We start from the raw sequence: 14,961 nt of genomic DNA, 5'->3' as shown, positions 1-14,961 counted from the left end.
TAGCGTTTTAATGACAGAATTGCTCTTACAAAATTGAATAAGCAACTGGTTGAAAAATTGGCAAATGACTTAATGCATACCAGCCCAAAATTTTAATTGACAATCAAGTTTGTGAGAAGTTTGAAAATAGAGGGGGTCAAAGTTAACTGGGAGCGGACACATCCAAAAATGAAGTTCATCAACCTGGTATTCAAGCGGCTGTACATTTCTGAGAATGTAAGGGAAAGAAAAGCCTTGAAAATTATGTCTGACAATCAAAGGCTTTCAGAACAAGAAATGAATAGAAGAACGGACCTAATCCACTTCCAAAGCATATCACATGGACTGAAAATTCGCTTCCAAAGCACATCACAATATGGACTGAAAAAGTAGAAATAAAATGACGAGTTTTAATCTAAAACAAACATTATGATGAAACCTTATTTCTAGAAGCAATATGTGGGGTTGAGACCTTTGTCTCTTAGTGGCATAGCTGACTCTATTTTACTAGGATAACTATGGTTCAAATCTCCATTTTCCTTATTGTAAAAAAGAAAAAGGAAAAAGGAAGACCTAGGCCCCTTTAAATGAAAGTTGTTAAGTCTCATTAGGAAAACAATATTAAAGCATTGGTTTGCAGCTTCTAGTGTCTCAAAGAGAGGACAAGAAGGCTGGTTAGGTATATATGGAGGTTGATTGTTGCATCAAAGGTCCTTTCATTTGTTTCTCAAAAAAAAAAAAAAAAAAAAAAGGTCCTTTCATTTTCTTTTGAAATTGAGGGAGTCAGGGAGTCGATCTCATGGAAATGATGTGGTAGTTAAAGATGAACACAGTTATATCATACTTACAAGTAGTCATCATTTATTATTCAATGGAATAGAATCTTAATTGATGTAGCATCAAGTAAAACCTTAAAATTCAAGTAAACTTAATTCAGACCATAAAATATATCCTCTCTACTCCAAGGCAAACAAACTGAAAGGGTTTTGATTCATTTGTTGCATGCTATTTTTGCTCGTAATGTTATTTTCAACGAATATGTTTTCAACTCAAATTCTTTTTTCTTATTATTGTAAGGGTTGTGTTAACGGGCACCATAAGACACTTGTTAACAATAATTTTTTGTTAATTTTTTAAAATCTTTTTTAGTATTTTTTTGACAATTTTATTTTTTTATTTTTATATGTGAGACCAAGGAAAATCTTAATAAGCACTGCACCTTACTTGTTAAGATTTCCCTTAACTATGAAATTTAAAACGGTGGGAATATTTTTTTTTGACAAGAGTGAGAGAAAAAGAAATAAAGAATAGACAAGTACGGGGTGGGCTAGGGATAGTGTGTGAAAAAGGAAATCCCGACTCCCCGTCCCCGAGTAGCAAAAGCAAAGAGAGCAGTGCGCAGACAAGAAGAAGTAATTACAACGGGGCAACAAAACAAAGGCAGCAGCAAACATAGGATTGAGATTTGGAGAAATCAAGAAACTCTTCGAACTCAACACGACACAGAAACATGTTGCACAGCAAGACCTTCGTCAAGAAAACCAGAGGCGGCAAAGTTAACAAGGTTTCTCTCTCTCTTTTTCTCTCTCTCTCTCTTTCCATTTTCCTTGAACCATAATTGTTTGTTTGTTTGGCGCAGCAAGTAAGAGAGCACTATCTGAGAGACGATATATACTGTGGAGCTCCTATTTGCAAACTCTGCGATTCCTCAGCTGCTCGCTTGAGTCCTTCTGCTTCCACCATTCTCGTTCTCGACACCAATGTCGTTCTCAACCAGGTCTTTTATTTGTTTTCACGTTCCCTCTCTCTCTCTCTTTTGTTCAATCAATCTCAGCGCAACGCAACGCTCAATTGCAGATTGATTTGCTTGAGAACCCGGCGATTGACGATGTGGTCATGCTATCGGTGGTGCTGGACGAGGTTAAGAACAAGAACATGGGTGTCTACAATAGAGTTAGAGCTCTCTGCAGTAATTCCTTAAGGAGATTTTTCGTCTTTGCTAATGAACACCATAAGTATGTATTCTATTGCTTTCTCTTTAATTGCGTGTTTCTGCTACTCTATGTCTAATTAAAACCATATTGCCTATATTCATGCCAGTAATGCTACAAGAAACACAAACGATTTCACTACTTGATCAATTTCACACTAACACTGCTCTTATTGTACACCAATCACAACCTGTCACCTTCACTGTCGTGGAATTTTGTTTGACTTACTGTATTATGCATTGTTACTAATATGTGTGCTTATCTTAGTTGGCTATACTGTTGTCATTACTGATGGGGGTTTTATACATTTCTGGATATTTTTTTGCTTTTTCTTTCCTTGCAGGGATACTTTTGTCAAGGAAATGGCTAAAGAAAGTAAAAATGATCGAAATGATAGAGGTTTGTTTGCTCTTTGTTGTCAATTTGTCATATGCTCTGCTGCGTTTGTACACATTCTATCATTATGTTGCTCTTCATCTCAAGTCTTCATGAAAGAAGACTCTCATGAGGTTTTCAACAACAAAATTATCCTTTCCCATTCCATGGAAGTCAGTTGATGCTTAAAATTTTAGTTCATAGGAAAAAAACTAGTACGTAAACCTTATTACAATAATTTGGTAATTGGTATGAAGTGCATAAACTTTTCTAACCAGCAGTTCCTTCCCCTTGCGCTCCCCTCTTGTCCCTCTTGTAAATGACTGCTAATTTCAAATACTTTTCTTTCACCCCACCTTCTCTCCTTCCTCTCCAACAATAATTAAATCCTAAATTTTATTCATGCACGTGTTTCAAGTGTGTGATAATCATTGCTTGGTAGCTATGAGTTTTGGCTTATCTCATGGATTGCATTTTCAAATTTCCAAGTTTTGACATCTATAAGTCTCAATTCAGCAATACGGGTGGCTGCTCAGTGGTATCAGAGTCATCTTGGTGGTGCAGCTCGCGTTTTACTTATAACTAATGATAAGGAGAATAAAAGGAAAGCTATTGCAGAGGGCATATCTGCAGAGACAAGTAAGATATCCTTTGCTGTAGTTCTGGCATCCAATCACTGGGTCTGATATCTGCATGATTTAGATATGGCTTATCAACATCCTTATCCTCATCCTCATGATTATTTATTAAAATAACTTTGTGTACAAAGCTTACTTGTGAATTGTTGTATTGTTTTCAGTTGAGTCATACGTGAAATCATTGGATCGACCTGATTTGCTTGACCTGGTAGTGCAACCTTCATCAGAAGATGTCGAAATGGAAGAAGTTGAAGATTTGAGACCGTCAAAGAGGAAAGTCATTTATACAGAGGTTTGTTATTGAGTTTGTCTATCTTCATAGCTTTTGGGTTTGGTTAGTTATAAGTTACATGAAACAAAAATATGGTTTTCATAAATTTCTTGATCTCTGTTCTCTTTTCAGCACAAGCCCATGTCTGAGATTACTTCTGGTTTGCATCGTGGAATTTACCATCAAGGAAAGCTTCGTGTTAACCGTTATAATCCATTTGAAGCTTATGTTGGGAGTGAGAGTATCGGTGATGAAATAATTATATATGGGCGTACAAACATGAATAGGGCTTTTGATGGTGATATAGTGGCAGTAGAACTTCTGCCCCAAGACCAGTGGCATGAGGAGAAGTCTCTATCCATAGCAGATGAAGGTATGTTGGTTCTCATGCCTTTTGGGCCTCTTAGAAGGTGGACACCTGTTTAAACATATTATTATTGTTGTGCGTTAGATGTATAATTGTGATTTTTTTTTTTTTTTTTTTAAAGTTGCTTAAATGTGAAGGATATTTGATGGATCTTTCTTCTTAATGTCTATCTCTATATCCACTCTTCTTCACTCCTCCATCAGAAGAAAGTTCCTTAGATGTGAGTTCCTGACACTGTTACTGGGTTCAGCTGTTGTTTATTTGCTGAAGAAGGAATTCATATTGCAATAAATTTTTAGCTCATTAGTTGATTCTAATCGTGCACGCATGAGTTAGCTCAATGTGCAATACAAATCATTCACTTAATGCAATTTTTATTTGTATTGCTTATTGAGAGAACCTGGTTTGGCAATTTCAGGTAGCAATAATAAATTTAACACGTGCTTAACAATTATTAGCATGAAAGAACCATGCAGGTACACAACGGAAAAACATGTGCTTAACAATTATACAGCAGCATGTCTGGGTTGGGGTTTGAATATGTGACACTGGGGTTGGCTTGAAAGTTTATAACTCCCTTTTTATTTTGGGATGGGATTGTGGGAAATAAGAAACACTAAGAATAGAGAGGTCACAAAGTAAATCTCTTTTAGAAAGAGAGAATAAGAACAGATAAAGTATAGCTACATCAAAAGGTCAAGTGGGATAAAACTATTACAAAGGAATTTAAGAGCCTATATAGGATATTGGAGTCAAAGCCCCAGGAAGTGTTGACCAATGGTCCACCAAAGATCTAGTGTAACAGTTCGGCTGTCCTACCATGGGAACCTGTATTTGCAAGAGGACAAAAGAGGTTGCCTGCATAGCTTGCCTTTAAAAAAGAAAGAAAGAAAGAAAAAGTTCTGGTTGAAACTTGAAACTGAACTAGATTTTCTCTCTCTTGCTTGTTTAAACTATACTTTTGGTTGAGAGTAAACTTGACTCTCTCCCTCTCTCTCTCTCTCACACACACACACACAGTCTTAAATAGTTTTTTCACTACCTGCAGAGGATGAAGAAGAAGATGTTCATCTGGTTCCAAGTAGCGCTGATGATGCTCCTAGAACTACCAATCTAGTGCAAGGTTCTGCTGGAGACACAAATGCTGTCTCATCTCGTCCGTCCGGCTGTGTTGTTGGTATTATAAAGCGGAACTGGCATTCGTAAGTTGTTTCAGTGTCTTATTTGGTAAAGTTCATGGTAGACCAGGATTGGCTTGCTGTATATAGATTTTTTTAATAAAAAAGTTTTATAAGATTCTGGTTTTTTGTTGAATAATATAGTGGGCATCTCTTTTATATATATATATATATATATTGATTAATTGTGGAATTCGTAACCTGTTCTTATTATGTGTTCTCTAAATGTATGTTTGTTGTAACTATTTTATTTTCCATCCTTCAATGCATGGTATTGTACTATCAGCATCTAAATGATATAGTGACAGTTGTGAATTAATATTTGTCCTTATATTATCTTGTAACATGCTTGTCTGACATTCATGTAAAGAAATTCAATAGTGAACTCTAATTAAGCCTTATGCAGATGACGCTTATACCTAATATATCTCTATGTCATATTTGTGGCTTTGTGCATGTGAACCTCTTGTGTATCAACTTATAAAGTGTTACTCTTGTAGGTCACAATTTACTTTTATTTATTTTAGTTTGCTAAATATTTATATTTGTTTATCTTGTTTAATGCTCTGGCTAGTGTCAGGCTCTCAGTTGTCTTGCTCATTTTTTTCTGGCTATGGGTTCAAATGTCTGCAATAATCTTAAATCTTGTGCAGTTATTGTGGATCTTTGGAGCCAATGCCTATGCCTGCAGGTAGTGGTGGTACAGCCCATGCCTTATTTGTCTCCAAAGATCGCAGAATTCCTAAGATTCGAATCCATACCCGGCAGCTTGAGAATCTTCTCGACAAGAGAATTATTGTGGCAGTTGATTCTTGGGATCGTCTTTCTCGATATCCTTCTGGACACTATGTACGGACCATAGGAGAAATAGGTGATAGAGATACTGAAAGTGAGGTATGTAAGAGAGAGAGGGAGAGGGAGAGATGACAAACAACCTAGATTCTCAGTTGATATTCCTATTAACTGATAAATTTAGATGAAGAAAACGTCAATGAGCTTTGTATATGCTGCAGGTGGTCTTGATAGAGAATGATATAAACTCGAGACCGTTTTCTTCTCAAGTTCTAGCATGCTTGCCACCATTGCCATGGTCAGTATCTTCTGAAGATTTGACAAATCCTATTAGGCAGGATTTGAGAGATTTGCGTGTCTTTAGTGTGGATCCCCCAGGTATGTGACCCATTTTTTGTTTCTATTTTTTTTATTGTCATTGTTGTCATCATCATCATTATCTTCTTCTTCTTCTTATATACTATTGATTTGTTTCTTATGATGTCTCTTGATGTTGGACAGATATTTAGTTAGTTATTAGAATAACATACTGCATCCATCTCGTTTGTGCAGGATGCAAAGATATTGACGATGCACTACACTGTACAGCTCTTCCAAGTGGAAATTTTGAAGTTGGAGTTCGTATCCTATTACCTGCTGAAAATTTCAATGTAAATGAATTAACTTCATTTTAAGGTTGACTGTGCATTCAAAGGAAAATTTACATATTATATCTTTTAATGTATAAATTATTGGGTTGCAGAAGGGAAATTCAAAAGCTTTGGATTTCGATAGTTAGTTGTCAGTACTAAGTATTGATCCATCACCTTTGGATGATATAAGATTTGGCACATGGTATAGTTTATTTAGATATTTTAGCTTTGAGAAAAAGTTTATAATCCTTCAAATTTATAATTTGAGGCCCTATTGACATTTTATTATTATTTTTCTCCATCTGGAGTTTCTTGTGAATCTTCACTGTTTTGATGTAAAGTCTTTTTGTTGTCGAATAAGAGACTTGGGTTCAAATATCGCGTCTGCCAAAAATAAACCCATTAGTGTCTTGGACTGATGGTAAAGAGTAACTACTATTGAATATATGCCATAGGTTTCAAATTCTATTGTATTTGTTAAAAAAAAAAAAGGCGTAAATAGGAGGCAACAATGTTCATCTTTAATGACATTCAATTAGATATTGCTGATGTAACCAATTTTGTGCACCCTGGCTCCCCACTTGATGATGAGGCTTCACAAAGGGGCACATCTGTCTACCTTGTTGAGCGACGAATTGACATGCTTCCAAAACCTCTAACGGAAGGTAAACCATTTTCCTTTTCCTCTTCATCCTTGTATCTGTTGAATACATTTTTCTATATAAAGTATTGCATGGTCTTATGGTTAATTTCTTTGGGGTGTTAAAGCTCATTAATTTTAATTGTTATCTTGCAGACATATGTTCTCTTCGGTCTGACGTGGAAAGGCTAGCCTTTTCTGTTATTTGGGTATGTGATACTTCATTATTTGATCATGATAAGACATATGGCATTTCTGATTTTGTTTTTATTTTGAAGAAATAATCATTTCTTTAATAAGTGAAAGTTAGAATGAGCAAAATTTTTGTAGATATGCAATTTGCTACAACAACCAAGTCTTAGTCCCAAAACTTAGGATTGACCATGGATCTATAATAGGTTAATCAGGGTTGGTTACATGTATTTTTTTTAGCAATTCTATCATATCTAAAATCCTACCAGCTGTCACTTTTTTAATTAACATATCATTTTTTACTATTTCTACTAATATTATTTTAAGACTTCATCCACATTTTCTCGTTTCCTCGATGTGAATCTACTCATGCGTCCTGACTTGAGTCAACCCCCACTTCCTCCGTGGTTTATTAACAGCTCTCCTCAACACATGACCAAATCATTTCAACCGGCTCTCTTTCATGTTTTCATTAATAGGTCCACCCTTATCTTTTGCTACTTTGCCAAACGAAATGGGGAAACAGTTGACCATCTTTTACTACATTGCCCCATGGCTTCTAAGTTGTAGTCAATGGTGTTTGGCTTGTTTGGGGTATATTTTTTTTTTTTTTGATAGGTAATCATAAAACTATTATTAATGAGGAAAAAAATAAAAAGGAAAAGTACAAGTTGTTCATGATGATGAACAACAAGAAAAAAAAGAACAAACAGCACAGCAAAACGAGAAATCAGGAAACTAAGCTAAGGGAAGACATAAACTCAGAGAGAGAAGAACAATCAGTAAAACCCCAACAATGAGACCACTCCAAAAAACTACGTTAGCATAAAACCTTTAACTCATTCAACGTCTTCTCATTACCCTCAAAGGAACGATGATTTCGTTCCATCCACACAATCCACATTAAGCACCTTGGAACCCAATTCCAAATGTCAGAATTATGTTTCCCAGGCCACTGATGCCAACAAGATAACAAATCCGCCACTGATCCTAGTATAACCCAATGAATACCAAAAGCCTGAAGCTTAAAAGTCTAAAGGGAGTGAGTAACAAGACAATGAAGAAGAAGGTGGTCTACCGACTCCCCATCACAACAATACATACAACACCAAGCAGCCAACGGGTGACCCCTAAGCATTAGATTATCTAAAGTGAGGATCCAACCATGTGCAGCACTACACAAAAAGAACGCCACTCGCCTAGGAATCTTTGGTTTCCAAGCACCCTTCCAAGGAAACAAAGAATTCGAGGCACCTCGAATAGCATGGTAATAAGACCGGATGTCAAACTTACGATCACCTTTTAAACTCCAACAAAGAGTATCATTCCTATCACCTCGAGGAATACAAGTTTCGATAAGCTGGAATAGGGAATAAGATGCAGCTAGCTCCCAATCTTCAAAGGCTCTATAAAACCTTAAATCCCATACTCTAACAGTACCCCTTTCTGGAATCCACAGAACCTTAGAGATACAAGCATCCCTAACTGTTGAACACACATAGAGCTCAAGATAGAGATCTTTTAGAGTATCATCCCCAATCTACCTATCATGCCAAAAGCGGATACGAGTGCCTTTGCTGCTGAAGACTGTTGTTGGTTTACTAGCTTGTTGGCAAGGGAGATTTGGTCAACATTAAAATGTTTCTATTTGGATGGCTGCCTCCCATTGTCTGATGTGCCTCTAGAGGGAGAGGAATAGCTGGAGCTTTGAGGATTTTGAGAGATCTTTGCCGGATCTCAAATTTTTTTTTAAAAAAAAACTTTGTTAGATTGGATAATACATAGTTTTTCTCTATCCTCGGTCAGCGATTTGATAAATATTTGTAATTTGTTGTTTGTACCCAATTGTATATGCCTTGTATACTTGGGTGACTCTTTTCTTTTGATCTTAATAAAATTCATTATTTATAAATAAAAAAAAGGCCTGCCCTTATCTTTAAGCAAATTTCTTCAATTCGAATCCTATCATTCCATCACCAAGTCTCCTAAGCTGGTCACCCACATCTCTTAGATTCTCTAAGTACTTCTTTAGCCACTCTTTTAATACAATTAGCAATTTCATTCACAACTTACCAACATGCCATGACAGACCTATGCAGTTTTTCAAGTGTCTATATTGTGGATACACATTTGTTAATATTAATACATAACTTCTCGAGGATAGAAACTTATTTCTTAAGAGAGATACTGTTCTTTCCTTGCATTTATATATATACACATTCCCACATACTTACATGCATTAATACTTTCTAGAGAGGTATTATTTATGCACATGATTTATTCTTTCTGATGTTGAACTTTGCTTTTTTGCTTCCATAGATATCATCGGTATGAAACCAATGTTGCAGACATGCATAGACACATTCATTAGTAGTCATACCCAAGCATATAATTCTATGCAAATGTGCATGCACACACTCAGAGTTGCTGATTGGGATGACCATGTCCAAGTTATCTGTTTGTTTTTGGTCTTACACAAATCATTTGTTTAAATTTCAGGAAATGACACCTGAAGCGGATATTATTTCTACAAGATATACGAAAAGTGTGATAAAATCTTGCGCAGCATTGTCTTACATTGAAGCTCAGGCGAGGATGGATGACAGGTGCGACTTTATTCAATTTTGGTTGACTGCTGTAGATTAACTTAATTTTTTGGACTGGTTCTTTAGCAAAATGTATGATACTATATATATTTCTTCTTCAATTATAATGGTGGTGAATTTTTTTCTATAAGAAGCTACTTGCACCTGCACAAAATTTCCTAATTCTCCCATGAGAGGCTTTATAACCATTGGATTAAATTGCCCATTGTTCTGATTTCCCTGTGGAACAACTTGTTCCCTCATCATCTATTTTTCATGTTGATGGCCATAACCTCATTGATTTTCCTGCCTGTTGACAAATTGGTATTTCTCACATTCAATCCCTTGTCTTTAATTTATCTCTTAAATTGTTTAAAATAACAAACCACAAATTGTGGTGGGCCCAATCCATTCTTTTAACCTGTATCTTCTTTTCTCCTTTTCCTGTTGGTAGTATGAAATTCATTGTTTTTATTATCTTATGTTGATTGCTGCTGATCCAAAAACTGCAGGGGCAAGATCCAGAACATATCATCTGTTCTATTTTTGTGATGAATATAATGCAATCTTAATTCCGTTTGTAAATTTTATTATTATTTAAAAGTCTTTCAATTTTATATTGAAACTGTTTGATTGCTTCATGTTATTTGCAGTCGATTGATGGATCCATTAACAACAGATTTGAGAAATATGAATGTTTTGGCAAAGGTACACACCTACTTTGGAGACTAAATCAGTCATTTGTTCATGAGATAATAGTAAGAACGCTCTGATTTACATTTTCTGTCTGATTTCTCTGAAATGAGTGCTTTTGACTTGCTGGCAGAAAATGAGGTCTAGGCGTATTGAGAGAGGAGCCTTAACTCTAGCCTCTGCTGAAGTCAAATTTCAAATTGACACTGAAACTCATGACCCTCTAGATATTGGTATGTTGTTTTGAGTGTCAAGTTTTCTTTTTCAATAGATCCAAATTTAGCAAATCGGTTTACTTGTGATGAAAATGAGACACCTGTCCCATTTTCTTGATCAATTTCTAAATAAACGATCTGGATCCATAAAGTATGTACTATTTAGTATTTATCAATGGCCCAATGATGCTTTAGAATCATGGAGTTTAATTTTTTCTATTTTCTCACCACTAATCTTAATGATACACTGTATGTGGATTAATGGTTCACTGAGATTTATGGTTTTCTTGATTGGTGTCTGTTTTGAATTGTTTGGGAATATTGATATCCTTAAGACATAGAGTTGAGTTGTTTCTGCAGGTATGTACCAGATTCGGGAAGCAAACCAAATGGTGGAGGAGTTTATGCTTGCTGCCAATGTTGCAGTTGCAGACAAAATCCTTAAACACTTTTCTTTGTGTTCACTATTAAGGTAAATTGCAGCCCCCCCCTCCCCACTTTCTTTTTTCCTTTTCACTATTAACCTTGTCAATGTGGGTTATGGTCTATCATTTGACTAGAAGATACATTCAGAATTTAATGTTTAGTTTGTACTGTAAATTTACAGAATAACAACTAATCCATGATGTCTTCTCATGAATATCACTAAGATATTACTCATCTACCATAGAGAAAAAGCTTGCAAGTTGCCTAATATGATTTAAAAAGTTTTGGCCAGGAACTGATGGCAACCTGTTTACTGATTTATATTTTTAGTAGGTTACTGGACATTGATATTGTGTTTAGTTTAGGAAGGATTCAAATGCTTAATAATGGTGGGTGTAGCACATGCCCTTCATTTTAAAATTTGTTGGAAGAATATTGGATGTATTCATCTTTGCTAAACCTGTAGATTTTTTTAATCTAAATGCTACTAGTAGATGGGGACCAATTTCAGTGGTTGTGGCAGGATAATGTCATTGCTGTTATTAAACTGTGCCAACCTATGTTTCCTTATAAGCATTGATTCTGTTTGCAGGCGCCATCCTAGTCCAACCAGGGAGATGCTTGAACCTTTGCTGCGGACAGCTGCTGCTGTTGGCCTCAACTTGGATGTCTCGTCATCAAAAGCATTGGCTGAGTCACTTGATCATGCCGTGGTTAGTCTTTGTATTTGGCTTATTTAAGTTATGAACGTTGTCTGGCTCTGGATTTTTTCCATTTGAAACCTTGTGGATTTGTAAACATACATCAGTTATACACTCACTATATACAAATGCATTGGCATGTCAAGTTTCTAACTATGTTTTAAGAGAAATAATCAAATCTCTCTCTCTCTCTCTCTCTCTCTCTCTCCACATTTGTTGAGGTAAAAAAACAAACTATATGTTTGCCAGGGATGTGAACTGTCTATCCTTGACATTAAAGCCTTCTTCTTTCGTACTTTATTAGATTGGAGTGTTGCTTTTCATTCTTCTCCTTATTTTTTTATTTTTGATTTGTTTGAACATTGAAATTTGAGAGTTTGATTGTTTCTCACCCTCAGTGTACTTGGTTTCTTTTTTTTAAATAAAATTTTCCGTTACTTATTTGCCAGGGTGATGATCCATACTTTAATAAGCTGATCAGGATATTGGCAACTAGATGCATGACACAGGTAACTTCCCCTGAATATTTGAGTGAATTCAGAATTATGTCTTTAAGAGATGTTCCTAATATCTATTCTTATGCCCTGCATTACAAATTTAGGCAGTTTATTTCTGTAGTGGGGATCTCAGTCCTCCAGAATATCATCACTATGGGCTTGCAGCACCTCTTTATACTCATTTCACTTCCCCTATTAGGAGATATGCAGGTTAGTGTCAGATTTATCATGTGGTGCTCAGTTGGTGAATCTTATATTGTAAATTGAGTATGGAACTTACTTTTCTTGCAGACGTCATTGTACACCGTCTGCTTTCTGCATCTTTAGGGATATACAAGCTTCCATCAATATTCCAAGACAGACCCCATCTAACTAGTATCGCTGACAGTATGGAATACTCTTCCCTACCATAACATGCTACATTCTTTATATTAGTTGTGCTGCTGGATGCTGTATAATTATGCATGACCGAAGAATAATTTATTTGCAGCGAGTTTGCATATATTTATGCATTAATTGTTGAAAGTCAATTTTTTGCTTGAAGGAACATAAAATGCATGTACTACCACTTCCTGTTCTTATGAGCTGTGGTAACAAATGTTAATTTGGTTATTCTAAATACCATGTCTCATATTTCAAAATTTAAAGATGTTTCGTTTCCTTATATTGAACTTATCAAGTCTTTTTGAGGTCAGCTCAATTAATTTTATCTCTAGCTTTCCCAATGTTGTGGTTAGATTTAGAAAGCCTCCTATATAGTGTTTAAATGGGCCCAATGCACGTGTTGAGTTTTAATAACACTGCTGCTTGTAAATGTCTTCAGATTTAAATTATCGACATAGAAATGCCCAGATGGCGAGCAGGGCCTCAGTAGAGCTGCATACTCTCATCTACTTCAGAAAACGGTACATACCAAGGGCTCTCTCTCTCTTTCTCTCTCTCTCCACTTACAAAAGCACACATGGAAATGTAATCTGTCTTTGTTGATGTAGGCCCACAGACACAGAGGCCAGAGTAGTGAAGATAAGATCCAATGGCTTTATTGTTTTTGTGCCAAAGTATGTTTTCTAACTGCTTGCTGGATTCTCTCTCTGTTAGCATTTACCTTTTATGTACATTCTTGCTTGATTCTGTTGCTTTTGCACGTCCATGCTCCACCTCTCCCTGAAAGTAAAAGAGAGAGAGTTAAAAAGAAAACATGAAAAATGTAAAGGCAAAAGGCATTTTGGTGTAAGGTGACTAGTTAATATCTCCAAAATTACATCTTTCTAGTAATCCCTGAATTCTCTCTTGTAATCTTGACAGTCAATCCATTAATCTCATAGATGATGTATCTTCTGAGGAAAAGCAGTTAATATGGCCATTCTATTAGCTCTGTGAAAGAGTTGCCGAGATATAATCTTATGGAGGTTAATAATATGCATGTGGAGGATAAACTGGGTTTCACATTTTGTTTCCCCTTGTTCCGCTTCTTTTTCAGGTATGGTATAGAAGGCCCCGTGTACTTGACAACAAGAAGCGAGAAGGGTGGTGGGGAATGGTTTGTAGATGAGCAACAGCAGAAGATTAAAAAGATGGATGGTAGCCTCTCTTATAGTGTTCTGCAGACGGTAAGAATCCACATGGAGGTTGTGGAGCCACAGCCCAACCGGCCAAAACTCCAGCTCACCCTTACTTAGATGAGTCAAATGACATTTTACATTGTATTTCAATAGCAATGTTTTATGGAGCTGTAATGTTTGGTTTGAATTAAGGGTGGAGCACTGTAGGGATAGGAATGCACAAATACTGTAATATAGCTTGATTTAGTTTATATTGATTTTTTGAATCTTGTGTGGTATAATTTCAGACTTTATTAAATTATAAATGTAATGTCGTTCTAACTAAATGGATTGAGGTTTTGTTGGTTATTCTTTGAAATCTCAGGGTTTAATTTGTTACTCTATAAAATCTCAAGATTTAATTTGTTCCTTTTATAATTATATAGTTTCATTTTCTATACCCTTAAATTATAGGGTCTAAAATGAATTTTTTTTAAAGAAAGAATATTTACTAAAAGACGCAGAAAAGCAAATATTCTAAAGATCACATTTCGTATGTTCAAGGAATTCAAAAAATTATGAGAATATGATACACTTGCTTAGTTTATATGGGACATCCCACCTTGAGTTTTGTGCAATAATTGTTGGAAATGGAGTGTAGAATTGTGAAGTTACATACAACTAGTCGCAAATTCATGTAATGCATGAGAATATATAATTATTTTGTGATGTAGTATAATGTATAATTTATTATCTAAATCTTATATTTGATAATTTGTTCTCCCTAAAAATTAAATAATTTCTGAAAGTAACTTTTTTTAATATATAATTTTATTATTTTTGGTGTTTTTGATTGATATTATCTTTTTTTGAGGTGGTCCATATTCTTCTAACTATTGTTTTTATGCATTATATTTTACTAGTTTTTTTTATACAACTAAAATTTTTAAGTTTCAAATTTCTCATTTACTTATGGAAATTATCATGCTAATCAAAATTTATCACATAATTACAATTGATGTTACTCAAATAATAGACACATTTAAATATTTAGCTATGTAGATTGTGTTTTGATATAAACTCAAACTCATTTCCAAACTAGGGATTAACTCAAACAAAAATCAAACCAAAGTTATAAGAGAGAGAGAGAGAGAGAGAGAGAGAGAGAGAGAGAATAATCACCTTTTTTGAAAGAGAATAACAAATTCATTAAATAAAAGATGATGAGAAAAATATTCAAAAAATAAA

The 14,961-nt window shown here is 35.2% G+C and overlaps 1 protein-coding gene across 1 annotated transcript; it reads left to right on the top strand.

Annotated features, from left to right (window-relative positions):
• Positions 1 to 1,253: 1,253 nt before the first annotated feature.
• Positions 1,254 to 14,060, top strand: LOC126690413 (exosome complex exonuclease RRP44 homolog A). Its single transcript, XM_050385536.1, has 24 exons — positions 1,254 to 1,543; positions 1,619 to 1,756; positions 1,837 to 1,994; positions 2,314 to 2,369; positions 2,862 to 2,984; positions 3,145 to 3,275; positions 3,387 to 3,627; positions 4,670 to 4,823; positions 5,453 to 5,693; positions 5,813 to 5,969; positions 6,144 to 6,212; positions 6,763 to 6,888; positions 7,020 to 7,072; positions 9,555 to 9,661; positions 10,294 to 10,348; positions 10,467 to 10,566; positions 10,909 to 11,020; positions 11,567 to 11,687; positions 12,125 to 12,184; positions 12,277 to 12,382; positions 12,464 to 12,559; positions 12,996 to 13,077; positions 13,165 to 13,230; positions 13,653 to 14,060. Exons 1-24 carry the CDS (start codon positions 1,490 to 1,492, stop codon positions 13,849 to 13,851), a joined length of 2,805 nt encoding a protein of 934 aa, XP_050241493.1. The 5' UTR covers positions 1,254 to 1,489; the 3' UTR covers positions 13,852 to 14,060.
• Positions 14,061 to 14,961: the final 901 nt, after the last annotated feature.

Source organism: Quercus robur, chromosome 6 (assembly GCF_932294415.1).
Source record: "Quercus robur chromosome 6, dhQueRobu3.1, whole genome shotgun sequence".
Lineage (NCBI taxonomy): Eukaryota > Viridiplantae > Streptophyta > Magnoliopsida > Fagales > Fagaceae > Quercus > Quercus robur.
Note: the sequence above shows the minus strand (reverse complement) of the source record. Positions and strands in the feature narration are given on the sequence as shown.